Source organism: Suillus subaureus, assembly GCF_016647635.1.
Source record: "Suillus subaureus strain MN1 chromosome Unknown BJ212scaffold_6, whole genome shotgun sequence".
NCBI lineage: Eukaryota > Fungi > Basidiomycota > Agaricomycetes > Boletales > Suillaceae > Suillus > Suillus subaureus.
In genome coordinates, this window is record NW_024538562.1 from 48,805 (window position 1) to 74,925 (window position 26,121).

The 26,121-nt window shown below is 46.7% G+C and overlaps 7 protein-coding genes across 7 annotated transcripts; 4 read left to right on the forward strand and 3 right to left on the reverse strand.

Moving 5' to 3' along the window:
* Positions 1-747: 747 nt before the first annotated feature.
* Positions 748-3,385, reverse strand: BJ212DRAFT_1477418 (uncharacterized protein; the record flags this gene model as incomplete). Its single annotated transcript, XM_041339547.1, has 11 exons — positions 748-846; positions 905-1,107; positions 1,425-1,626; positions 1,774-1,896; positions 1,943-2,494; positions 2,544-2,601; positions 2,656-2,827; positions 2,876-3,007; positions 3,058-3,112; positions 3,162-3,317; positions 3,365-3,385. 11 exons carry the CDS (start codon positions 3,383-3,385, stop codon positions 748-750), a joined length of 1,773 nt encoding a protein of 590 aa, XP_041196280.1.
* A 114-nt stretch (positions 3,386-3,499) lies between these two features.
* On the forward strand, positions 3,500-5,469 carry BJ212DRAFT_1545885 (uncharacterized protein; the record flags this gene model as incomplete). Its single annotated transcript, XM_041341869.1, has 4 exons — positions 3,500-3,712; positions 3,762-3,852; positions 3,900-4,006; positions 4,078-5,469. The coding sequence occupies exons 1-4, from the start codon at positions 3,686-3,688 to the stop codon at positions 5,467-5,469; spliced, it is 1,617 nt and encodes a 538-aa protein (XP_041196281.1). The 5' UTR covers positions 3,500-3,685.
* Positions 5,470-8,546: 3,077 nt separating this feature from the next.
* BJ212DRAFT_1477420 (uncharacterized protein) lies at positions 8,547-9,555 on the forward strand (the record flags this gene model as incomplete). The annotated part of the gene is made up of 2 exons (XM_041339548.1): positions 8,547-8,766; positions 8,819-9,555. The coding sequence occupies 2 exons, from the start codon at positions 8,547-8,549 to the stop codon at positions 9,553-9,555; spliced, it is 957 nt and encodes a 318-aa protein (XP_041196282.1).
* A 1,166-nt stretch (positions 9,556-10,721) lies between these two features.
* BJ212DRAFT_1244818 (uncharacterized protein) lies at positions 10,722-11,245 on the forward strand (the record flags this gene model as incomplete). The annotated part of the gene is made up of 2 exons (XM_041329640.1): positions 10,722-10,784; positions 10,841-11,245. Coding segments are annotated over 2 exons (468 nt in total), but the record flags the coding sequence as incomplete, so codon positions are not given.
* An 849-nt stretch (positions 11,246-12,094) lies between these two features.
* Positions 12,095-13,338, reverse strand: BJ212DRAFT_1545890 (uncharacterized protein; the record flags this gene model as incomplete). The annotated part of the gene is made up of 6 exons (XM_041341870.1): positions 12,095-12,184; positions 12,250-12,360; positions 12,532-12,635; positions 12,688-12,766; positions 12,943-12,998; positions 13,134-13,338. The coding sequence occupies 6 exons, from the start codon at positions 13,336-13,338 to the stop codon at positions 12,095-12,097; spliced, it is 645 nt and encodes a 214-aa protein (XP_041196284.1).
* A 496-nt stretch (positions 13,339-13,834) lies between these two features.
* On the reverse strand, positions 13,835-17,759 carry BJ212DRAFT_1296923 (acetyl-CoA synthetase-like protein; the record flags this gene model as incomplete). The annotated part of the gene is made up of 13 exons (XM_041332516.1): positions 13,835-14,053; positions 14,110-14,367; positions 14,417-14,566; positions 14,623-14,901; positions 14,948-15,491; positions 15,543-15,707; positions 15,759-15,920; positions 15,975-16,190; positions 16,240-16,346; positions 16,403-16,621; positions 16,678-16,985; positions 17,040-17,406; positions 17,460-17,759. The coding sequence occupies 13 exons, from the start codon at positions 17,757-17,759 to the stop codon at positions 13,835-13,837; spliced, it is 3,294 nt and encodes a 1,097-aa protein (XP_041196285.1).
* A 263-nt stretch (positions 17,760-18,022) lies between these two features.
* BJ212DRAFT_1331933 (uncharacterized protein) lies at positions 18,023-18,749 on the forward strand. Its single transcript, XM_041334781.1, has one exon. The coding sequence runs from the start codon at positions 18,097-18,099 to the stop codon at positions 18,628-18,630; it is 534 nt and encodes a 177-aa protein (XP_041196286.1). The 5' UTR covers positions 18,023-18,096; the 3' UTR covers positions 18,631-18,749.
* The last annotated feature ends 7,372 nt before the right edge of the window (positions 18,750-26,121 follow it).

Here is a 26,121-nt window from a genome sequence, read left to right on the forward strand (position 1 = left end):
AAGCAAGCCACTATCGTAACTTACAGTGTATCAGCAATTAATGACGAGGGGTTGGAAGATGAAGGTGAGGGAGACAGGGAGGACAATGAAGGGGAGGAGGAGATGGCCTGGTTTGATGACCTTTCTTTTTAATGAATTCCCTGTTGAGCAAGGGCTTTCCTCTTGCTCTCATCAGGACTCATTGCATGGGAAAGATTGCTGGAGTGAAGTCAGCAAATTAGTGCTTGGCAAGTAATATTAACCAGCAAACAGACATTATGGGTATGTCTTGAAAAGCGCCATCGATGACAGACACCAACTCTGCTAAAGACATGATTGACAAAGTTGGCGGCTCGATGCATGGTAGACTTGAAAATGTCGTCTGTACAATGTGATCAGTCATGGCATCCTGTGTAAATCACCAAGGACAGTGGGGTCTATGCACTTGTCCAACACACAAACTGATCTCCAAGACTGATAGTGCCACAATGTTGGTGACCAAATCAATAAATATATACAGTAAGCACACGAAAAATCCATACTTGATAATGAGGTGTCCTGGTAGTAGCGGTGGTACATTGATCCATTATTCATGAGAGTTCAAAACTTGGAGAGCCTCCAGCCCTGTTTGTTGCCAGAGAATCGTGAAACACTGCCCATTGTTCATTGTGTTACTATGTTATGAGCTCAGACATTTAGACTCACCACAAAACTATCAAACCCAAATGATGTCAAGATCATGCATCGACAGGATGGCTTCGAAACAACTCACTCAGTATGAGCTCCTATTCCCAGTATTTTATCGTCTGCAGAATCTGGCTGAGGTGGATAGTGAAGGGTACACATTGTAGCAGCTGAATAGATGGTCTATTTAAATAAATTATGATGACCTGTGCTAAACACAAAAGGCCATGCAGACACCTACCGTGTCGTTGAAATACATTTCAGGCAGGTTGAGCGCCAGTGCAAAGAGACAAAACAGCTTCTTTTCGACAGGTACTTGGGATGTGGCAAGTTCTTTGCCTTTGCGCAATGTGGCTGGTTTTTTGTCGAGGAGGAGCATGTCTTCGTCTTCGTCCATGGTGTGGATGTGGCCATCTTTGCAGACCTTTGTGGCTTTCTTGGGCACTATGTGAATAAGACATGAGTATTGGGTGAGTAATGAAGTGGGAGGTAATTGAGCACGTGCCTTCTTTGACTTTGAACACTGCCTTGCATTCTGTGATTGTGTCTTTGCTGGCTTTGAGGGCCCATTGGGGAGGGTTGATGTATTTGAGGAGTTCTGGATGAGGTGGCAGAAGGGGGTTGCTGGTAATGTCATTCATGACTGCACTGTGGAAGAGCGCCTGTTTCGTACAATGGATAGTGGGGTTGTACGACTGTCAGGTGTCGTGCCATGGGACTGGTTCCCTATTTAATAACTGGCTTAGCAAAAAGAAAGCAACTTTCTGGTGAATCGAAAATGTACCCCTCATCGTCTTTCTCCCCTGAATCCATGATGTCCATGGTGTCAATAAATTTACCCATGGCTTCGAGCTGATCTTCTGTGGGGATGTAAGGGTGCTTTGTGACTGATTCGCCGTTTTTTGATACAAGCTTCTCAAGGGAGGCAAAGGTGTATTTCTGGATGTCGTCTGTGAAGGGCATCTACAAAGAAGTTTAGTTCAGGTTGAGGGTAGGGGAGGACGGAGGGAGACGTACCTGCACTCACAGCAAAAAATCAATGTTTGTATCAATGCATGCCTCTAAAATGCCCATCTTTGGGTCCATGCTGTCCTTAGAGACCCAGCGCACGATAGCAAGGACACCTTTCTCATACATGGCTTGTACGATGGATGAGAGCGCGACCTGCTGCTGTGGTGCACTGGGGTCTGCCCATATATATTGGACTTCACCCATTGCTAGCTCCTGGTGGAACTGTGTCTGTGTGAGCTATGCGCTGAAAATAAAAAGATATGCATACGTTCTTTGCATGGAAAAACCTGCAAATGTCGATGCCCTTTCTTGTGTTCAAGCATCGGAACTGCCCATCAGGGCACGGGGTGTATGTGAAGCCGTATTTGAAGCCCCTGATGAGCTGTTCCTTCTGCACCATTTCGAGGTTCTTGTCATTGTCTTCCTCATCGTCACTGCCCATATTCATCTTATCCTGTTCTTCTCTCTCCTTAGTTGAGTGATCGATGTAGTACTCACTACGCACCTTCAGCTGCACAAACACCATCATGTCTTCCTCCTCATCGACTTGCATTTGGTCATCAGTTTTTTCGCGTCGGCCAAATTTCTTCCAGCTCTTGGGATGTGTGAGGGTTGTGCATTTGCTAGCTTTGACGAGGATTTTGATGGCTTCCTCTGGTTGCACAGTGACATCACCAAGGCGGAGAACAGTGCTCATGAGTGCAGATTTGGTTTGCTTCATGTCTGGTCTGGCAATTTCTTGGAGAGCAAAGACACATGTTCCAGCCAGGCTGTTGTCAAGTGCTGAGGTGAGTTTGTGGTAAAATGCTTCATTTTCAACCTGACAAGAAAGGAGATTAGATCTGAGAGGATGGAGGGGAGGAAAGTACCTTGATGGTAGACTTATCCTCCTCGTGGAAAGGGAATTTGTTGTCATCAAAGTCGACACTGCTGATGAAGTACAAATCAGAACACAAACAGAAAATTGAACGAGTAGCTTACATGACAGTGAGAGATATAGCATTGGCATTCATTTTATAAACAGTCGCCTCCCAGTCCTCGATTTCCATGGGACTCTGGCCATCTGTCATGATGACAATTTTACACATCCATGTGCACCTCTTGTTGAGGTAGATGTCTTGTGTTTCGATGCTGATGATGAGAGTGTCGATAGCTGCAGAGAATAAGATGTCAGAACCCTAAGAAATTAGTCAGTACGCACGATCTCCTGAGTGCTCTGAGGGCTGGAGGGCATTGAGCTTGGCAAGGGTGGCTGAGCTGGGATGTGTAATGGGAATGTATTCTGATACGTGTTGGTATCCACCGTTCTTTTTGTGAATGATGTTATCTGTTTCTGAAATATAGTCAGTACACTCATGACGCATACAAGAAATGGTGGCGCACCTTCGGAGCCAAATAGGATGATGCCGCATCGGTCAGTCTTGCGGCCATTGAAAATCTGTATTGTCGTGAGTAGATAAGAGCAAGTCTCTGTTTAGTCAACCTACCATTTCTTGGATCTTGAGCTTTATGAATTGCAATGCCCATTCAAGGTTAGTCATCTCTGTGATGCACTGCTCCTCATTGGGCATAGGGGGTAATTCTACAGATCTTGTTGCACCCATTGATGGAGAGACGTCAATGAGGAACATTGTCACTGTGTACTTCAGAACATGTTAGAAATAAAATTACAATGAAAAAAGAAGCATACTCCTGCACATTCAGCTGGCATGGTGGTGGTAAAAAGCAACACGTCAATTATTGAGAAACGTGTCAATTAGGGATGAAGCATGTGACTGTCATGACTTGCTGACAACAGCTGCGCAAAAATATTTCCCACGGCCTCCCTTCTTTTGTTTTGACCTTGAGGAGGAGGCATGTACTAGTAGGCTGGACAAGCCACTCCATGGCCATGCAAGGCCAACACCTGATACAGCCAGTTCACCAACAAAATTCATTCACTAATAATCAACAGCTACAGTCTGCAATGAATCAACAGCAGCAGCAGTTATTGCCTGCTTAGCACTGTCAAATGCAACACTATGATATGGTTGTTCAGGTAAGTCTTGATCTACTACAGAGATTGACATGTCTTTACCACTTTTCAGCGCATTAAAGACCTCAGGCAATCAGGCACCACAATAGAGACCTCCCCTGAACTTGCACAGCTTGTCAATGTCTATTCACAAACCCAAATGAGTCAGTCTCTTGAAATATTTAAAGGATGCGGAACTTATGATCTTTAGGTAAACAATTGCATCCAGACCAGCCACAGTCAAATGGCCACCAACCACAACCACCTCCTTCCACTGATGGTCTCATTAATGGTGCTGCTGTCAATGGTCACACCACAGTCTGTTCCAGGGCCCCCCCATTACCCCCATATCATTCACTCCAGATCAAATATCTGCTCTACATGCTCAGATAATGGCCTACAGACTCATCACCTGCAGAGCCCCCATCCCAGACCACCTACAGCATGCAATTCATGTTCCTAACACTGCTATCCCAGATCTCGAGAAGCTTCTCCAGGCCCCAGATGCACCCTCCTGTATAGTCGACAGTGCTGCTAAAATACAGAAAGGCTACATTGCCCTGCCCCCACCCACCGAAACACCTGTGCCAGTTGAAGTCATAAAAGAAGAAGAGCATGGTCCTCCCATTGACCCTGCTGATCTTCCCAAAGGTCCTTTCCTCGAAGAAGCTGTCAACTCGGGCATCTACCCTTACAATGCATTCAAGCTTCCCTTCTCCCACCTCAAGCGCCCAGCCAATATTGACCCAACTATGGTCGCAATGCGCCTTCAGTGCCTCCTCATCCCCTCCATAATGCCTGTAGGCCTCGACATGCACCAGATCATCAATGAACATGATCGCTTCATAGAAGCATGTGTCCAGCAGCGCATTAAAGAGCTCAAGGAGATTCCAGCCACCATCGGCGAGGGCAACTTTGATTCTCTGGCAGACATTATCCTCAGCTTGCACAAGCAAGAGCCTGCCAATGACAACCAGCAACTCTCAGCGCTGTCCCCACATGGGAAGCTACGTGCAATGATCAAGCTCAAGTCCCTCAAGGTGCCCGAGAAGCAACATGCTATGTGTGCAAGTGTTGCAGAGCACCTGACTCAAGGCACCCTGCTTCCACTCAACCGCGTGGACTTTAGATGGACCTGCAATCCCATGCTCAGAGATGCACACATGACCAAGCAGGCAGAACGCAAGCAATGTATCGACCATGAGAGGCGTGCAAAACACAAGCACGTCAAGCAGCTCAGCGTCATCTGTCAACATGGACGGGACATCATCGCTGTGAACTGTTCTGCACAAGACCGGGTCACGAAGCTTGGGCGTGCTGTGTTGTCATTCCATGCATTCACTGAGAAAGAGGAGCAGAAGTGTATTGAGAGGATATCGAAGGAGCATTTGAAGGTGCTTAAGGCAGATGATGAGGAGGCATATATGAAGCTTATTGATACAGCAAAGGATACGCGCATCACCCATTTGCTGCAGCAGATGGATGCCTATCTCGATTCACTTGCACAGGCTGTCATGGCACAGCAGAATGAGTCTGGCCCATTGGATATGAACTTTGACCAAGAGGAAGGCCCTGCAAACAAGGCCATGTTGGGTGCCCAGGTCAGTGCTGATGCCCAAGATGACAAGGGCAAGGTGGACTATTATGCAGTTGCACATTGCATTTCGGAGAAGGTCATGAAGCAGCCTGGCATTCTTATTGGCGGTCAGCTCAAGGCAACATTGCTGTCAAAATCCCTGCACATCCATGCCCTTGCTCGGCTACTAGTCACCCTTAATTGACCGTTGTTCCACTTCTGACACCACTCATTCCACAGAGGGTCCAACGATCCGTCAACTCCATGTTTGTCTGGTATCATAATTCAGCCCTTACGATCATCTATTTATCAGATGTCCTGCCCTTGTAGCAGTCCAGCGCACTTGCACATAGCGCCTGGAATATGCTAAACCACTCGCCTAAAGCAGAGGCATGTGTAGCCCATGCCCATAGACCGAGAGGTGAGGCAGAAGCATGCAGATGCATTGTTCTTGAATCCTATGAAGAACTCAATAAATACCTTGCTGCTATCGTTGAAATCCCATGCTGCTGACACATGTGCTGGTTTTCAGTGCATCCTTAGAGATGCAGGCGGCCATCTTGTATTGACCCCAATCCCAAATCAAATCCAGCATGGCCCTTACTCTGCAAATCCCAGCATCACTGTAGAACCACCACCTTGTTCATACCATCAATCTCATTATCATTACACATCTTCATCTCTCAGTTCTGCTGCACTCCCTCCAGGCCCACTCCCCCCTCCTCCATCCACTCATGGTGTTTGTCCTCGCTCAGGCAGCTTCAATGACCACTCCAATCTCATCATGCAACCCCAGTCTCCATGCAAATGACTATGTAATGAACATAGCAAATATGACCACATGGCACAGGCCCCCCTGTAAGTTCCATCTCATTCCACCTATCTATCTCCTCACTTTCCCCAGGCTACCTCCATGTCACGCGGACATATCCCTGACATCGATCCCCACCACCAACAGCTTCCCCAGATTTAACATCTCAACCACCATCTTACCATTCAGCCTACTCATAGTAAATCTCACTCTCACTCTAGCAGCCACTCTAGTGTCTGTGCTACTTCACACCTCGTTCCCCTACACTAACACTATTGGCCAGCACACAACTGGGAAATGGTGCAGGTGGCCTTCTGGAGCATGTATGTGCTGCAAGATCGAGGAATACAACGAAGGCTCCTGCTATAGCTGAGGGTATACTTGCACAAAATGAGCAGGTTCCAGTGGTCTCCCACAAAATTATGATCATTTCTCCACTACCAGGTCTTGCTACTAGATGTAACCTTTCAAGAGTCAAGAGCCTGGAAGATTTTGGGAAAAGAGGCACATCACTCCCTGGATTGATGGGTATTTTGACACAAAAGCTGCATATTAGCTCCCCCAATCCTGGTGAAAAGCAGCACTAGGCCTTCATCACCCAGTAAGGCTAGCCATCAGCTTCACTTTGCAGCATTGACGCCTGCTGATGTCTACATGTATGAGTCTGCCCCAGTGTCTCCCAAATGAAAGTCCATTGCACTTCCTCTGCCTCCATATGCTCCAGACCCATCAATTATTTCTCTGGGTACCTTTAAAGAGAATGGTTTGCCGCGACCACTTTCTCCTGCAAGCCCCAGGGGTGATGATAGGTCTGAGCAGAAGATTACAGATTATAGATCAGAGCCTGAAAAAGGCACTCCAGAATATGTCCAGAGATGATATTTCCTGAATGTGCCTGCAGACAACAGTGACCCATCTGTGTCTTGGATGGAACCTTCATCATCATCCCATTTGGAGCCTGTTTTGCTTTGCTTCAATCTGACTGGTGCTCCCATACCTGCAGGATTTCTGCCGCTCTGCCTTCTTATCTGGGCTTGCACCACCATGCAGATGGAGATCACGCAGGGTACACTCTTGATGGTATATTTCTGCTGTCTCGCTCCACTGTCCCTGCACAATGTACCACGATGCTCAATATCTTAGTCAGCATTGTGCGCCAGTTTGGCATGCAAGCGAGGGACTCCCACTATGCATATTATTGGCCGGAATGCGATGTTTGATGCTGAACATGCCAAGTTAGACCTTGCTCCTGCCGTCATATCCACTTCACAAATGCCCGACTTCCTCACCCAAGTCACAGAGCTCTTCACACAAGCATACTTGCCCCCAAATCCCTGGCCCAGCTTCTGTCCATTGTCTATCAGTTATCGCAGGAGTTGAATAGTATTGCTGAATCAATTATGAAGACACCTCTATTGCTCCCTGCCCTAATACAGACATTCCTGCTTACCCCTACACTGCCCCCTTCAGACACACCCCTGCCTAATCCTGTCGCTCTCCAGTGCCTCATTGTCCTTGCTTCATCCTCTCAGACTAACACTGTGGCACTATGTGAGCCAGCCAATGCCCTTCTTCATTTTATTACCATCCTGCCTCCTACTTCGCCCTTCCCCGAGTCTCTTGCCATAGAAACCCTCCACCTATGAGCAAGAGGATGTAGCCAAGAAGCTGTTAAAGATGATAGTGGAGAAAGGAGAGGGACGTGCTGTGCGTGACATGCTGAGGTACCAACAGGTTCATGAAGAAACAGTTATTTATCCCCCAGCTTGCTTTGAAACAAGTGGGGAGTGGATAGCAGACTGAGTGGAATTTGCTCAGCAAGCGCTGGGCGGAAAGTTGCATGAGAGACTCCAGGGCATGTTTTATGGCTCGTAGTGTGGGTTCTTTGATGTTTACTATACGCCACTTTCAGGTTTGTGGAGCACCTCCGGCTTTCAAGTTATCGTAGTTCTACTACTCCCATGCATGTGTCCTTTACCTCAATATTTTTATGTAAAGATCACATTGATAATGCATTCTGCTTGACCATTCACAATCAGGTTTTTGCAGCTTGCAAGCATATCTGAACATCATGTGACTATCTAGTGAGTTATTATTAGTGTCTGGAACTTCAACAAATCCATGTACATGCATTGACGACCCAGACTGCAATCCATGCAGTTCGAGTTTATCTGGATCCTGCTCCTTATTCTGTCAATGGTGTCTTGCGGTGCTTGGGGTTGCTCATTGAATAGGCCAACGGATACCTGAGGACTTAACAGGCACTGCACAAGTTGTTGTTTTTTTAGAATGTCTAGCATCATTGCAAGCCAAAGGAGAGCCCAACAAGCAAGGGATGTGGCGCTAGCAAATTTAGTTCCAAAGCCATCAGTAAATGCATCATAAGTGAGTGGTCCTTTATGGTGAAGTGCACTCAAGAGAAGTAACTGTGTGCTGCATAGAGATCACCATTACTGGCAAGACTCAGGCTCATGCATCATGCAGTGAAGGTCCATCCAAGAACAAATGCACCTTGCAAATCCTCTACAGCCCATGCATTATTTGATTCCCCCAGTCCCAAGCCCTCGCAGTCCCCCTTTGATGCAGATGCAAACTCAGAAAGGGGAGAAACCTATTTCCCTGCTGCCATGGACTCAGAAATGGACTTAGAGGGCCCCAACTTTGGAAACAGATCTGAACTGTGCAACTTGTGTAGGCCTGTTTCAACCCCTGCATCTGGGCATTGCTAATCGCTTGACTTCAGCCAGGCCTGCACTTCCTAGTAGAAGGGTTCCCAGGTCTTTCCATGATATTGAACATCCAGTCAAGGATCTGAATGGCTCTGATAACACTGCTGATGTCCCCAGGCCATCACTCCCACACCGGAGCAGAATTCAACAGGTCATTTTAACGCTACAGGATGCCATTCAGACTGTCTCTAACTTATTCGGACTCAGTAGACTATACCCCCGTCATCCTTCCTTTGAGCCAGATAAGTTTATTCCATCCACCTTACTCGCAAGGACATGTCCAATGGCAGTTCAAGAAATGGACTCCCCAGGTTTACCCGATGTCTTGCCACTGCCCTACCCCTTTCTCAATATGACTATTTATTGGCTTGTATCCTGGATGAATTCAGGTAGTCACAGGAAATCAGAGGCTGAGGTCCAGCGTCTCATCACAGATGTTTTACAGGCCGATGATTTTGACATCAAGGATCTTGAAGGCTTTTCACTGAGGAAGAGCTTGTGGAAATTGGATAAGGATGACAGCAGGGAGAGAATTACTTTCCCAGATGATTGGGTTGAGACTGACATTACTATCAACATTCCTACAAAATCAACCGAGGAAGGTCCTATAGCATATACTATTCATGGATTCCACTATTGCCCACTAGTTGAAGTAATCCACGCAGCATTTGCAGATGTCCAAGCCCATGCTTTCCATCTTTCGCCCTTCAAATGGCTATGGCAAGATCCTTTGGACAGTCATCAGGAGTGAATATTCAACAAACTCTATACCTCAGATGCATGGCTAGAGGTGCAGGATGATCTCCAAAAGTTGCCAAAGGAACCTAATTGTTCCTTGGAACAGGTTGTAGCTGGACTTATGTTTTTTTCTGATGCAACTCACCTAGTGAACTTTGGAACCGCGAAAGCTTGGCCGCTTTACCTCTATTTTGGAAACATGATGAAGTACGCCTGATCGTCACCTCAATCAGGAGCATGCCACCTTGTAGGGTTCTTGCCTTCAGTGAGTGCTCCTTATGAGATGCCTATTGACTAGTTGTTCATGTAAACTGCCTTGTCAGCTTCCTGACAGCATTAAAGATATTTTGAGTGGCCTATGGTGCATATCAAAAACTGGCATGGCATCACTTCATACTCACTGCCGCTGGGAATTGTTCCATGGATGCTGGGATATTTTGCTTGACAAGGACTTTCTTCTTGCATATCAGCATGGTATTGTCCTGAAATGTGCAGATGGTGTGCTGCACAGGGTGTTTCCCCGAATCTTTACATATTCTGCTGATTATCCCAAGAAGTAATTTCGCTTTTTTTATGGGTAAAGCTGTTAGATTGCTCATTTAATTCCACGGTTTTAATTGCAATGATCAAAGATATGGGCTCATGTGCTTGCCCTCGCTGTCTCACCCCAAAAAAGTCATTTGACTCTCTTGGTCTTGTCAAGGACATGCGAAGTCGCACACAAAATCTATGTATATATGCTATGACAAAGGTCCTCAAGGCTCGTGAGTATATCTACAAGGGGGGGAATACAATAGATGGTTCGAAGGTTGAAAACACCCTTGGAGAGGGTTCTTGGATACTGACTGTGGTAAGTGCATATAGATCCTTCCAATCTTTGATGGGCCCAAACCAGCTACCCACAGAATCGATTTGTGCAGAAACTTGGACCGTTCAGCCTCGACCCCTTCTGCATGCTCATGGTCAACTTCATGCACAAATGTGAGTTGGGTACTTGGAAAGCACTACTGACTCACCTCATCAGGCTTCTGTATGCCCTTCCTAATGGTAGCCAGCTAGTCACAGCCCTCAACTGCAGGTAGGAAGAATTCACCTAGAGTTTTATTACTTGCTAACGATTATCAATCTCCCCGTAGATTTCATCAGGTTCCGACCTTTGGCAATGGCATAATCTGAAAGTTCACAAACAATACTTCCAAGATGAAAAAGTTAGCAGCATGGGACTTCAAAGATATATTACAGGTTTTTGCGTGACTCGTTTTCTTCATTTGCCTTGCTAACATGTTCTTCATCGTCAGTGTGCTATCCCAGTTTTCGAAGGGTTGTTTCCTGCCAATCATGACAGAGTCGTGCAGTCTTTGCTGTATCGGTTTGCGCAGTGGCACGCACTCATCAAGCTCAGGATGCACTCAGGCTCTATGGTGACTTTTCTGGAAGATACATTCAAGAAACTCTCTCAGATGTTGTGGAAATTTCAATGCGATACCTGTGCTACCTTCAATACTACAGAGTTACCAAAGGAGAAAGCAGCTCATCAACGAAGGTTCACTGAACAGTCCAGGACTAATGTAACTTCTGCAGACTTGAGCAGGCCGAGGGCAAAGAAATTCAACCTGAACACCTACAAATTTCATGCGATGGCAGATTATGCGAGATCTATTAGATTCTTTGGGACCACAGATTCCTTCACTACTCAAATGGTATGCACACATTGTATTTTCACTGTCTATGGAAGTTAAATTTGGCCAGGGGGAACTTGCACACAGAGCTCTCAAGGCGTTTTATCCATTGACCAGCAAATTGGACACCCTGACGCAGCTAGCTAAGCACAAATGAAGGCACCATGTACTTCGGCGGGTTGCAGAAGCTGGAGGTGCATCCTCCTCTGACAGCTGATCACCCGCCGATGCTCCCCCTTCAGCGTCCTCCAACATACATCACCATATTGCAGCCAATAGGGACAATCCGATCAATTTATTTCAATTTCTTCGAGAACACAAGGGTGATCTGGCGGTTAAGGTAGACATAATATTGCAGTGGGGATGCACCTTACACTTTTCTCACGATTGTTGTCAGAATTTCATCCCCAAACTCAAGGACCACGTTCTTTACAGGTTGCAGAAGCTGGATATCAGCTATTGTGATCACACCTTTACAGATGAGGAACACAATTTGATTATCATTCCTAATAATATGATCTACTCAGTCCAAACCATGCAGGTACACTACACTACATATGACCTCAGGTGAGAATACAACACTGTCAGCCCTAGAACACATGCTGATATCATGGTACTTTCGGGGGAGACCACACCTACTCATCCATACTGGTATGCCCACATATTGGGTATTTACCACATGGAAGCTTGGATCAACAACGGAGCCCAACCTAACCAGCAACATCTCAAGTTCCTCTGGGTCAGGTGGTTGGCACCATTATGAAATCACAAATCCAGCATGAAACACGCTTGCCTTCCAAAGGTTTCATTTGTGGATGAAACAGACCCTGATGCATTTGGGTTTCTTGATCTGGGGCAAGTGGTTTGAGGGGCTCACTTGATTCCCATATTTGCCTCAGAGCATGGTACAAGCTGGCTTTGGTATGGGAAATCGGTAGCACGCCCTGGGGGGGAGCTAGACAACTGGGAAGAGTATTACATCGGCATGTGAGTCTGAATATTCTTTGCTAATGGTGCTGTTGACTCACAACCTTTGGGTCAGATTTGTGGACTGAGATATGTTCATGCGCTATACTCACTTTGGCATTGGTCATCCAGTAATGTTGCGCAAGATGATTAGAGAATGTCTTAGCTCTGATCTAGTAGCACCAGATGATGCCATGGATGTCATCGACGGTGACTATGACAGCGAAGATAGTGATGATGAGGGTCAAAAAGGTGATGATGATGGGGAGGAGGAGGAAGATGAGGAGGAGGGAGACGAGGAGGACATGTTTGATGACCTTTCTTTTTAAATTGTCTCTACTTACTACATCTTCAAGTTCTATTGCTTCGAGACTTCGAGTCCTGTAGATTATTCCGATATCTCTGACTCGGAATGATGTCTTCGGACGGAAGCAGTAGGACTGAGCGTCTTATTTTCGTTCACACATTTTAGTCTATTTTAGTCCGACCGTTCAACTTACATAGCCTTTCAATTGGACGCATAAGGGTAGAAATGAGGATATTTGTTAAGTTGGGATACAATTGCGATACGTGACCTTGCTAACCGCAATGGTGCAACATCAGCACATGTTCACAAGTGTCCGTAGTAATATGTATTTTACTTCCAATGCTAACACAACATTCCATGGTAAAATCTTAGATAGCTTTGTAATTCAAAACAATGAATAAGAAAAATAGGCATACATGACAATAGGGATACGGTGACACGACAATACCTTGCTGGCCGTGATGTCGATGTATCGCACCATTGTCATGGATGCCTCAAGGTAACCTAAATTTGCAGACAAACATGCCTATGTACCAAGACGTCAAATTTATCGATGTATAAATGGTTGTATCTGGTAAGAGCAAAATTATGTCTCTCTATAATTCGCGTGGTTATAATATCGAGGACTCTTGAATTCACTGATGAAGCCATTCTGAGTGACTTCTGAAGTGATTCGGGTCCCCAAGGTACGTGCTAGTCTCGTGAACCAGTCGCCTTGTCTGAGAAGGGAATGTGTGATAAGGCGTCTGGAAGAACATCCCTTAGAAGCAGTAGAGTACGCTATATTGAAAAACTCCGCATATAGTACGTACGCCTTGTAGGACTCAGTAGCCGTCCCCGACATTTCATTACATGATTTACACGCCTATCAAAATTCAAGATTCTGAATCAGTTTCATTGAATACTGTGAGCTGTACGTATGCATGCTACACTTGTCTTCCCCATATATAATCAGCTCGAATTATCTACCACTTTTCCAGAATTTGTAACCAAACAATCTCTACTGCCTTTTCGAAGTCATGTTTGCACGTTGCAACGCACCATCAAAATTTTGTCCGTAACCTCCCTTTTCCCTACTAGCTTACCTTAAAGCTTACATTGTACTAACACATCACAGTTACCGATGTATATTTAGGAAGAGTTTATATGTTGTACAAAATGTGAAGAACATTTGAAAATTAAACAGCTAGCTGAGCAAACAGGCGAAACCCAAAGTTGCATCCGCATCGGCATTTCTTGAAAAACAATTCAAAAGAACTACAAGTACAATCCTCCAAGTTCTGACCATCCACGTTGTTAAAGACAAGGAGACAATCGATAACCGCCACTTACTCACATATTCATTGAAACATCCCCATTTCCACCCAATAATCCACCCACTGTGCCGCGTCCCCTGAAGACAGCGGTTTCAGATCTCTCATCGTTGGACTGGCGCGCTCAGCTACGGCGGTGGCGAATAAGGTCATGCCACCCGCTTCGGTGTCCATCACTCCAGACGCCCTGATCGCGACGTCTGAATGAGCCATGGAACGCATGAAGTCGAGAAGCTTGATAGCAGGCTGTAATTGAAGACTAGATGGGAACACGTTCTGGCAGGCTATCGAGATACACGTACGATGCGCTTCATGGTCTCTTCGCTCACGTCCTTGGCACTTGACTCGAGCCTCTCGAGCCACTCCGAGAATGGCACAAAAGGTAGCGGGGAACTTGTGATTTTATGCTCGACCATGGCGTTCGCAATGGGCTGTATCAACGTCTTCCACGCAGTCGGTCTCGGATGCACCAGATTCACCACGATGGGAGGTTCTTCTGCCGCAAAAGCTACATCAAGAATGGCATTTGATATCGCGTGGGGAGGGATCCAAGACAAAAACTGAAACGCGCACGTCATAGATAGATACCCTCGATAGTGATGGACTTACTCCTTGGGCTTCCGGAAGCGCGCCTAGACTAACACTGGATTTGACGAAGATCGGCACCCAGTTCGTCGTGGACCAAGCTCCTCGCGGGGGTCCCCCTGATACTTGTCCAATTCTGAATGATGTTGCCGGTAACTTGCTGTTGACGAGAACCTTATTTGGAACAGTATTCGTAGAATCCATGCCCTCCGAAGTAGCTCGTGACTTACCCTTTCCGAAACATACTTGCTCGCGCCATAGCCAAGACCCACTGCGATCCCTGCGTCGTATTCCACTTCTTCAGGGAATGGGCCTTTCGCTCTACCCCAACTTTGAGCAGATGAGATGGAAGATGCGAACATGAAACGCGGCTTTGGATGACGCGGAGAAGATAGAGCCAAGTCTATAAGATTCCGCATTCCCCGCAAATGAGAGTCGAACGACGATAGCGCCAGGTTAAAGTCGAGCCGCCAAGCGTTGTGAATGATGACGGTGACAGACGTGCGGATCTACTGTATCTTTAGTTAATTCGACGGCACTGAAAATGACGCAAACCTTCTGAAATAACTCCTTATCCAAACCTAGGTGATCATCGGATGTATCAGTTTCTATATACACCAGCTTGTCTGACTGAAGCAGGGTAAAATCTAAACCGCGATCTTTGAACGAATATTCTTGTCGTTCTTGAATGGATGCCCCCCTTGACGGGCGATTGAAGGCATACACCACAGACACGTCCTCGTGTTGAAGCAGATCTGCAAGCAGGTATGATCCAAGACCACCCGTAGACCCGGTCAGAACAACCACGTGATCACTTTGGCTGCACCGATTCGCAAGAGTGGTGTTGGCCTCTGTGGCAGAGTTCGCCAATCCGACTGAATACCGCTCGATCGTGTTCTCGATATCAGTCTTGGGATCGACGGTACTGGTACCATTCTGCTGCAGTACTGTATTAATGACGCTTCTCGCGAGCCGGCGAATCGAAGGACTCGAGAATATGATGTTCTGGTCAATCCGCGATGCTGATGCCTGAACATCAGGATCCGAAGACGAGCTGAGAGAGCCTATAATGCGGTTTTTGAGGAATGTCGCAGAGAGGCTAGATGTGCGGAGTAAGCAGAGCACTAGCCTTGACTAGTTTTCGACCCACCTGTCGAAGCCCTGAGAAAAAAGGTCTGCATCAGGATCAACTGCCTTGTCGGCGTTTACAGCAGCAGCGTGGATCTTAAGCCATTCCTCGACATCTTCCGCAGTCCAGCTTGTAGGCAAAGGTACATCAATTCCTGCTTTAGCGCTACCCTCTACCGTTTCATATCTGCCGGTCATGAAGTCTAGTTGACAGAGTGACGAATGGGACTATGCTCACAGGGCATCGATCTCCTCCTCATACAGCTTGACGGTTGCTTTCTTGTTGACGGTCCCTTTTCCAGCTCGGGGCATAGGCCTCTCACTGCTTGTCACAAGAATCATCTCTTTGAAGATCCTGCTGAAGGCAGGAGCCTCGTTATTCGCTTCCTCTACGTCCGGCCTTCAAGAATATCTCTAGACTCGCCAGTAGGATAAGATCTTTTAGGAGACTTACCACACTCGGTTCCTAAACTCAGCAAGCTGTTTTCCGTCATGAACGTCAATTTCACACCCTACTCGTGGCTCTATGAGGATCCCAACTTGATTGCGCCCACGGCCGAAGAGGACCGCGCCGTTTACGTAGGGGTTAGCGCAGATGGTGCTTTCCATGGGAGCTGGTACTGTCTTCTCCCCAGATGAGAGTACTAGCACGTCGTCGATTCTTCCTACGCTGCAAGCAAAATGTCAGAGAAGATGAATTACGCAAATTTCAGTCGTACATCTTCCACAAGCCCTCTATTGTCGGGTGCTTGATAAATACATCCGAAGTAGCATAACCCTTGACGTCCGGAAGGTTCTCTACCGACACTTTATGCGTCGGGGTTGTCTGCGAGAAACTATTTAACACCGAGAGGATGTTTGAATATCAACTCGGAGACGCACCAAAACTTGACATTCGTATGTATCATCGCCCTGTGGATCCCATCTGATCTTGGAATTTGGTCCAAATCGCACCCACTCCCATAACTTTTGCTCTGCCGAATTTCGGAAGGAATAAGTGACGATACCAATTTCTGTAGCGCCGTAACCACAAGAAACTTTGACCCCTGCATTCACCAGGGTATTTCCCATTTTAGGCGCAAGAGGACCACCACCATAAGCCTGTATTGGTATCAACGCGAGTCATTCCTTGTCACAGCATCAATAAAAAAACTTACAATATATTCGAGTGTCTTCAAAATATCGATAGCACTCGGCGAAAATGCCCATTGTTCCAGAAAGGCAGGCACGACTATCATAGCATTCGATTTCGTCTTGAGTATAGAATCCAAGATGTTTTGCGAGTTGGGTATTACAGGGGCCGCCAATGGATCGAGGAAGGATGTAGGCGGATAAATCGACACACTGCTCAGGGTGGCGATGGGGGCGAACAGCTGAAAATTTATACCAAGTGTATGGAATGATGGCAAGGACGCAGCATTGATGCGGATATGAATGGGAACGTCTCTGAGCTCGAGAATAGATGCTAATGCCACTCCATCTTAGTATTGTTTACTACGCAGATTATTTTACAACTCACGCGTGGTGCACCAGTGGATGGCAGTCAGGTTACCTATCGGAATAGGTTTGGGGAAGCCAGTGCTGCCAGAGGAGTGCAGGTAGAATAATACATCGTCCTTAGACGACCGTAAACCTGGGGAAGAGTACGGGACAATGGCCTCATCTGCGGTAGTAGTACCACTAACGAGCCCGGGGTACAGGTGATTCAACGCCGGAATCTCGTCGATCTGCAGCTGGCTCGTTTGAGTGTCAGACACAAGACCCGCTTTGACTTCGTCAATCAAGGAAGCAAGAGAGTGCTGAGTCGTGATTATACGACGGCATCCTGTTTTCTGCATCATGCTCATGACTGCCGCCGCCGAATTACGAGGGGACATGGGGAATGGCTTTAAATAGCAGTGATCAGAAGCCCGCTCATTCAGAAAATATATGTACATACAACTAGCCCAGCGAAGATTATGCCCATGAATACTGTCTGGTAAAGAAGGGTGTCGGAATTCGCAATGAGGGCGACAACTTCTTTGTCTGCGCCTGTGGAGGCTGGCCTAATCGCATGGGCGGCCCGATGGCAAGCTCGATAGAAGTGTGAGTGTGAGATAGAGACTAGGTCATTGCTGTCAGGTTTGTCGTAGACAAAGAAAGTAGCGTCCGAGTTATGTTGCGCATTGAATTCCAGCAATTCAGGGAGGAACAGGGATCCATCGACGGGAGGGTAATTGATATGATACGAACCAACCATTGTAGACGCTTGGGTTGACTATTGAGACGAGACATCCTGCACGAATAAGTAGTTATTTTCAAGCGGCATCTAGAAGAAAATCCCGCGATAATTTGAATTAAACATTGATGAAACTTACAGGTATCACGCCAATGAGAAAGCAAACGGGGCCGCCTATTCCTATCTGGATCTACATCTTGAGGTCGATAAGTATCGCTGACTGGTAGATCTGATGGCGATTGGGTTATGACTCAGCCATTCTGGTTCCCCATGGAGGTACGCGCAGTGTAATGTGGCAAGACCTCGAAAACCTCGTCAGCTGCTTGGGACTATAAGCGGTGGTAAAAATATCTTGATCATGAACGGGACAACTTTCAGGCTGGCACTTGTAAACGCGAACATGAAGAGGTGCCACCTACGACTCGGGTTGTTCATTACCCATCACTTTGGTTGTCCGGAATACCCGCCATCCTTTTCTAACTCCCAAGTCAAGTTTCACCGCCCTCCATGGCCATCACACCAATCTCCACTCTTCCGTCACTTTCGCTGTCCTCGTCCTTCTCCAGTGATTAGTGAAGGCATGTTTTTAGCTCATGGATGCCAGGCATGCCGCCGTGTGGCCGTCGCCCCCTTTCCTCCGCCCAACTCATCTTATATTATACCGCCGATAATGATAATGCCAGACATGCCGTCACGGAGTTATTCAGCATCGATATATCCGGCCTCAACCGCATCTCCCAGGCCCGCAGGTATGGAGGATTGTAGTACTGCTCGTGTCTTATCAGAATCATCATCGTATCTCGAGAATTCCAGATATAAAATGAATATTCCCCTCGCAACTGCTGCAGGACAACCTTATCGCATTCGTGAATGGCAACTCGAACGACATTGATAGCTTCGGATCCATTTTGAGATCCTTCGTCGAAGTTGGACGAGCATAGAACATAGTAGACATGTCTCCTTAACTTTGTTTGGGAAAAAATAATCTCGTATCCCCATGAGTCAATGTTCAGTGTTTGTTGTGATCAAATTTACTCGCATTTTTTTTAAATCACCTTCTATCTCATGTGGTTTACTAAGTAGAATGAAGCTGAATAAACACTCCGATATTTTCCTGGTGACTAGGCGACAACAGGCAATAGTGGGAGGACCTCCAGAGGTCACACTCTGGCGTGGGAGGTATTGATAAGTTTTCGAGGCGTGGAGGCAGCTCCAGGCTTCGTGCAGTTGCGATTAGGCCTGGCGCGTGGCGCGGGCGCAAGTCGGAGGTTAGGGGTGGTAGGCAGAAGGAGACCGCAGGACCAGGCGTCAGCAATTGTGCGATGGTGCTTGACCTCATACACGAGCAGAAAATATCTTACCGAGCGGTGCTGAGTTGCCAAGTTTTAATTCTGTTCAGCTACCTTCGGAAAAGTCGAAGACTTGGACTGCACATCGAGTCTCAAATGTTACCAATCAGCACTTTTAGCACACTGAATGGCGCACCTGACGAGGCACAGGCTTCACAGGCGGACAGCCAGTAGATTAAAAAATGGGCATTGGGATGCGGCAGTAAACAGAATTACAAAATTAAATATGAACGATATGCATAGACGGGGAACGAGTGAGGCTCATCGTCCATCATAAGTCAAATTCTCGTCCAAAGAGTGAAGCTAATCGTCAATGTACAAATTCTCGCCCAACAAGTTGACGAGAATGACAAACCCCGAGGAAACATCAGTGCTGGTTAAGGGTAGACTTTGTAACAATGAGGGTGGAAGAGAAAGTGAGTGGGGGACGACATGGGTATAAGAGACGTCACACGTCTAAAGAGACAAGGACTTCGTAAGTCCCCAGTCGAGTATGAACAGACTAATATAGTATGTACCTAAAGAGACAAGGACTTCGTAAGTCCTGTACTACATCAGTAAGGAATGTGAGTATCATATAGTGAGACTTACCCCAGTCGAGTATGAACAGACTGGGGAAGAAGGGGAAAACGAGACGAGCGAATGTACCTGGAGCGGAGTTACCGTATTTAGTAAGTACGTTGAAGGTAGTAAACGCGACACCAAACAAAAAGAAATATCTATACTACTATGTTGACGGATTGATTTCCAACAGGGTAAAATGTAGCGCAAGACCGCCGCAGATACCTTCTATGCCATAAGACAAATGGATTTGCTAGGATTTGCTTGGCTTAGGAATACTAGCCGAAGAGTTGTTGGGGTCTAGGGGTGACTAAGACCTTAGCCTTCAACATGTTCGGTAAGATAGGAGAGAGAATTTCTATATTTATATACCGCGACGAACAAAGAAAACTGTCAAGACGTGCAGTGTTCTTGAGCGGTGATGGGCGGCAAGATAGGATACCGGGTTATTTTTGAAACTCTGCTCGCACGGCACACACAGTTCGGGCAAAGGAAGTGCGCTTCGAGGTCGGCGCGAATGAATTCCATACGAGGCTATTCTTTTTTCCCCTCTTCTGTGCAGGGAGAGCAAGCAGCCGTCGAGCCTGCTTCGTCGGGGATGGGTGTACAGGTGACGCAGTCTCGTTTTCTTATCCAGAAACTCCAAAGAGCCGATAGTCTTTTGGGAAGGGTGATCACTATGCTCCGGAAAGTTGCTTGTGGATGCTTGGACTTCTGTCAAGCCGAAATGTCATGAGCAAAGGAACGAGGAGTACTCGGATCTTGTTACAAAAAAAATTGGGGTAATCGGACAATGGGATAAAAATCAACTCGGTGCGGTAGAGCTTGGTTGCGAAATGTCGTGTTCTTGGCCAGAAATATAGACGTTGCACGACAGAGAGTACGAATGAGTGAATACCCAAGTACTATCAGGTGCTGCAAATGCAATTAGTTGTGATATCCTAAGCAAGCGGCCTCGGCTTGATATTCAAACAAGATGTAGGGATGATGAATGCAGGCAAGGCGCTACCAGGAAGGGGGATGAAAAAGACAGAAGATGCATCAGGCTTGTTTCACTGCTGCCCTGCTTGGCGTCAAGAATGATTTAGGCGGAGGCGGCACGTTGAGACCCAGGTGCCGAAGATCCAGGTAGTGGTTTGCTGCTACGTCTCAATCAACTATTAGTAGTAGTTGCTCGAGAATATTAATGGCGACAGGCGCTGGGATGGAAGGACTCAACCATTGTTGGCTCAGGCTCCTCCCCTCTCGCTCCTGTTTATCACCCTAACCAGTACTGGAATTTCATGTCATCCTGCTGGTCAATGGCGCACATCAATCGACCTTTTACTGAATAAGTGCTTCGATTTGTTAAGAGCGAGTTGGTATTGTACGACTGAGTGAAAGACATAACTTACAATTTCGTGCACTTGCATATTGCCCTCCTATTGGCTTTCCACACGCTTTGAGGGCCACCGATACACGGTACATAATGGCACCTGAGGCCTAAGCGCTAGCTCGCAATATGACCGATAGTGCTATAAAGCTATCATGTTACCTTGTATCACAAGGTCGACCAGTCAGCTCAGTGGCACTTTTTGACCCCGTGAGAATTATTTAATAACTATTAGGGGCATAGCGCCAGCCGGGCCCGACTCGTGCTTGTTTTGCGTCCATCAAACTATTTATTTCATTTTGCGTTGGCAAATGACTGCTAATCCTATGTGATTCTACCATCAATGCATGACATTCTTCGACTTGTACTAGACCAGTCTTAGCCAAGTGGTAAGCGTGACAGGACAAAAATCTGTTGCAGGTTTGAAACCTGCTCAACACTCTTTGTCCTTTTATCACGCCTAGAATATTCACTCATGGATAGATCTTTCAAGGTCTATCTTACGTAGTCATAGCCTAAGCCTTGAACTGGCACCAGAAATATTGGGTAGCACGGATTCAAAACCTATCGGCAAATGTCTTATCACACTTCGACACTCACTCATGTCGTCGGATGTTCATCTAACTGGTCTTATTAGTAGCTAAGTGATTACTACAACAGAATCGATCTGTTTCTCTTAAACTATACAGGTCCGAAACTTGCTGATCGACAGGTTTTTTATATCGGAGCATGCCTTGAAGATTCGCTCATGGATTGTTTTCTTGAGGGTCTATGTCAACTGGTCTTATAGCCAGGTAGTTTCGACAACAGAATCAAAATCTGTCACACCTGCCGACGACAAGGTTTTTTTTGCCTACACTTCGATATCTACTCATGGATGGCTTCATCAGATGTTCATCTTAACTGGTCCTAGCTGGGTGGTTAGCACAACAGAATCAAAATCTGTTTCTCTTCAACCGTGCAGGTTCGAAACCTGCCGAATGATAGGTCTTTTTCTATCGGAACACACTATGATATTCACTCATGGATGGTTTCCTCAGAGGTCCATCTAACTGTTCTTAACAAAGTGGTTACTACAACAGAATCAAAATCTGTTTCTCTTGGAGTTGGTTCGAAACCTACCGACAACATTTTTACGGTGTATAGAACGCGATGCTGAGAACTTAAACACCATTCATAAGCTGTAGGTGTTCATTCTATCGAGCTCGTTCACTTATTCTCGTTCATCATTCTCAATTTTAATTGAATGCACTCACAATCTCATCTGACCAAATGAAACCAACCTTCATGAGTGGATTGTGTTACGCACACTTTCAAATATGCATTGCCTAAGCTTTCTGGTTCACTAGAATGATTTACACTCGGTGATGGCCCTTCATTGGATGTCACGGTACTCAAGCATCTCCTGACTACTGGTAAATCCAAGCCTCTAAGCTGTGCCTTCTGAAAGTTATTCCATCTCAATTATTTGTCGGAACCTGTCTATTGAAATGCACTCAGTCTCATCACACATGTAGCATATTGTCCGACAGCGAAATTTCTGCAGCTTTTCTTTATTGTTGCCCACATTCCCTATGTTACGGTGAACCGTAAGTCGACTAGGATGGGTGCGATGACAGGTACTTCGATAAGAGTATCGCCTGAAGCCGAATCGTCTCCCTACAAATGTAAGGTTCTTAAGACAAGTCAAAGAGAGTGTCTTCGACTTGAATGTCAGTTATCAGATGACTTAGGATTGGAGGTCCTAAGCGAAGGATAGTTCAGGTAAGACCTAGTAGATTAAAGTGAAGTCTAACTAAGTACAGGACCGGGTTTATATAGATGTAAGAGGTTTAGGGCCGGTATCGTATGCATCATCTAGCGATCAAGTCAGAGATAAGAGGAGTGAGTCATCTAGCGACGGCACGTGGTGGTCGTGATGTAATACAGATATGGCGATCGGCTAGTCTAATGATGGCACAGTTAAGTGCAGTTATGACGTAATACACAAGTAAGAAGAGAAAATGGATAGGGGGTAACCACGTCTGTAACATTACCCCTCGTTTAAGGATGAAGTCACTGACTTCAAATATCCTGATTGGCCCAGTAAATGGGGTCCGTGTCGTAGTTGGAATCAAGGAGATCGTCCTGCTCCTCAGTGACGGTGGTCTGCCGTAAAGCGGTGGCGTGAGCAATGGCGTCTTGTTCAATCTCCCATCGAGCGAGAGCGTCATAAAACCCAACATCAGTCCATACCAGCGGAATGACTGCTTCACCCTTCAACTCTTTACAAAAGACTGATAAGTGTCCTGGTGCATATTCCAGACAAACTCTGCAGTAGTATGCAGGACAGTTCTTATGGCGGTGTCCGGCAGTGTGGCAGTTGTGGCATATGACATTGTCGGCTGGTGACGTTTTTATGATAGTGACAGATGAGGACTGGTTTGGGGGAGAGGGTGACCTTGACCGTTTGAGAGGTGCCTTGGTGGGGGAGACGGATGTAGCCCGCTTAGCGGCGAGGCGTGAGGATCTTCATTTAAGTGGGAGTCATCGTGTAGTACGTGCGACGGGGATGGGGTCAGGAGAAGGAGAAGCTGGTACATCAAGCATAGCAATAGGAGGGATATTATCATCCTGATGCTCCACGGCAGTTGTAACATGAGCTGGCGATGGTACAGGAATGGCGACGTGAGGGGATGGTGGTCGGGCGATGGGGTTGAGAGCGATGCGCTCGGTGACGATATGAATAGCTTCTCTAATAGCATCTCTTGTCTCCTCAGGTAGGAGGCGGATTGCGGTGTTCCGAATATGTATATGGAGGTGTCGGAAAATGGTCTGGTGGCGCTCGTTGTCAAGGAGAGCAGCGGTATGGTCAATAAGGCTGGCATCTCTAATAATCCTAATAATGAGGCTGCTAGATATTGCTCCCCATTCTCCAAGGAGACGGTCTATTTCAATGGCGTACTGTTGAGAGGTGATAGTGGATTCGAAGAGGGCACTAGTTTCTACTTGGTCAATGACCGAGAAGTAGTCGGTGAGGACGGAGTCATCAGTGAGGGTTAGGGTAGAGTCGGAGACTGGTGGTGATGTTACGGGGGATGATGCATGCTGGGCAAGGTTGGCGGCGGTGATGTTTTGATAATCAAGAAGTGTCAAGGGGTGAGCGTTTCCCTCAGCGACAGTGTTCATAGCAGCAGTAAGCTCTTCGATGCGGAGGATACAAAGGCGTAGTCGTTCGATGTGGGACATTGTGAGGAAATCTACAGCCCATGTGCTTTCTTATAGGTGGTAAGGATATCGGAGGCATTAGCGAGATTTCCTTCTGGGACCCATTCATTGCTAGCGGAAGAATATCCTTTCCAGGATACAAGATAGCGTCTTCGTTTACCCGTTCCCTTATGCGATAAGATCGTGTCAATTTCATATTCTTCTTTGTTATCGATGACGTCAGGAGGTGGGTTGTGGAAGTTTGGTCTGTGAATCTCTGTTTCGCGATAGGACGATAGTTCAGAAGCATGGAACGTGGGGTGAACTTTCCATTGTGGAGGTAGTTGGAGAGTGAACATGATAGGGGAGAGGACAGCGGTGATCGGAAAGGGGCCGTATCGCTTGGGCGCAAGTTTCCTTGATGGCAGCTGGGTGATTAGGTTTTTTCCAGACAACCAAACCTTATCTCCTACTTTCCAGGGTTGGTACTTCTGTCCATGAGTTCGCTCGGCCATTCACTGCATTGCGAGATTGTGACATGACAAAGCTTCCTCTCTGGACTTTTGGAGAGAACGTAGTCTGTCTTCTGCTGCAGGGACGGTTGAATCGGAGAGGATATGGGGAAGGGCTCGTGGTTCGTAGCCCATCATTAGGAAGAAGGGTGACGCGTTGCGGGAGTCATGCTTTCGGTGGTTATGCACGAATTCCGCCATAGGGAGGTGTTCAACCCAATTTTCTGGGTGATTGCGGCAATAGATCCGAAGGTACGTTTCAAGTTCCTGGTTGAGTTGTTCAGTCTGGCCATCGGTCTGAGGGTGGTAAGTGGTAGATGCCGCTATGTCATATTTCAAAAGCTTGGCGAGGGCTCATGAGAATTTTGATACGAATTGTGGCCCACAATCGGAGATGACTTTCTCATGTAAACCAAATCGTCGGTAGACGTATTTGAAGAATTTGCTGGCGACTCCTTCTGAAGAAATGGTTTTGGTGCAAGGGATAAGAATTACCCCCTTCATAAGGCCATGGTCGACCACGACCATTACAGAATCAAAACCGGTGCAGGGAGGGAGATCGGTGATGAGATCAACAGAAACTTGAGCAAAGGGGGTCGTTGTGGCGGAGGGTATAGGGACTAAAGGAGGGGCAGTCGGGTGGGTATCGGACTTCATCTGCTGACAAAGGGCGCAACTCTCGACGTATTTACGGATATAGGTGCCCATAGAAGGCCACCAAAAGTCTCGTTTGACTAATTCCTCTGTTTTAAAACAACCGGGGTGACCGGCGGTGGGGTGATCATGACATCATTCTAGAATGAGATGCCGCCTGGCAGGACGGACATAGGCGCGGTCCTTATAATAAAGAATATCATCTTTTATGGTCCAATCAGTAAGTGCGGATTTCATCAGAGGCAATGAAAGGCCATCTAGTGCATCGGAGGCGGCAGTAAAGATGGGATCAGGGTCGGTGGGGTCGGGGTTCGCGAGCGTGGTCATGAGCTCAACGTCGAGAAGTCGTACAAACATAGAATCAGGGAGAAGAGTTTTATTGGTATTATCTTCCACTGAGTCTGACCCATGGTTGGGACGATGAGAGAGCGCATTGGGAGCAACAAGTTTAGTTCCCGTGACATGATGAAGTTCGATATCATAACAGGATAGAATTAACTGCCATCGGGCTTGGCGGCGAGTTAACTTCTGAGCAGTTCGGAAATATAGGAGATTCTTATGGTCTGTGAATACGATGACTGGGTGGGCGTTTCCTTCTAGGTAGTGGCGCCATTCTGTGAGGGTGTGAATGACTGCGAGAAGTTCGCGATCAAAAATCTGGTAGTTTCGTTCTGCTGGGTTCAGGGTTTGTGACAGATATCCACATGGGTGATAGACACCGTTTTCATCAGTCTGGAGCAATACTGCGC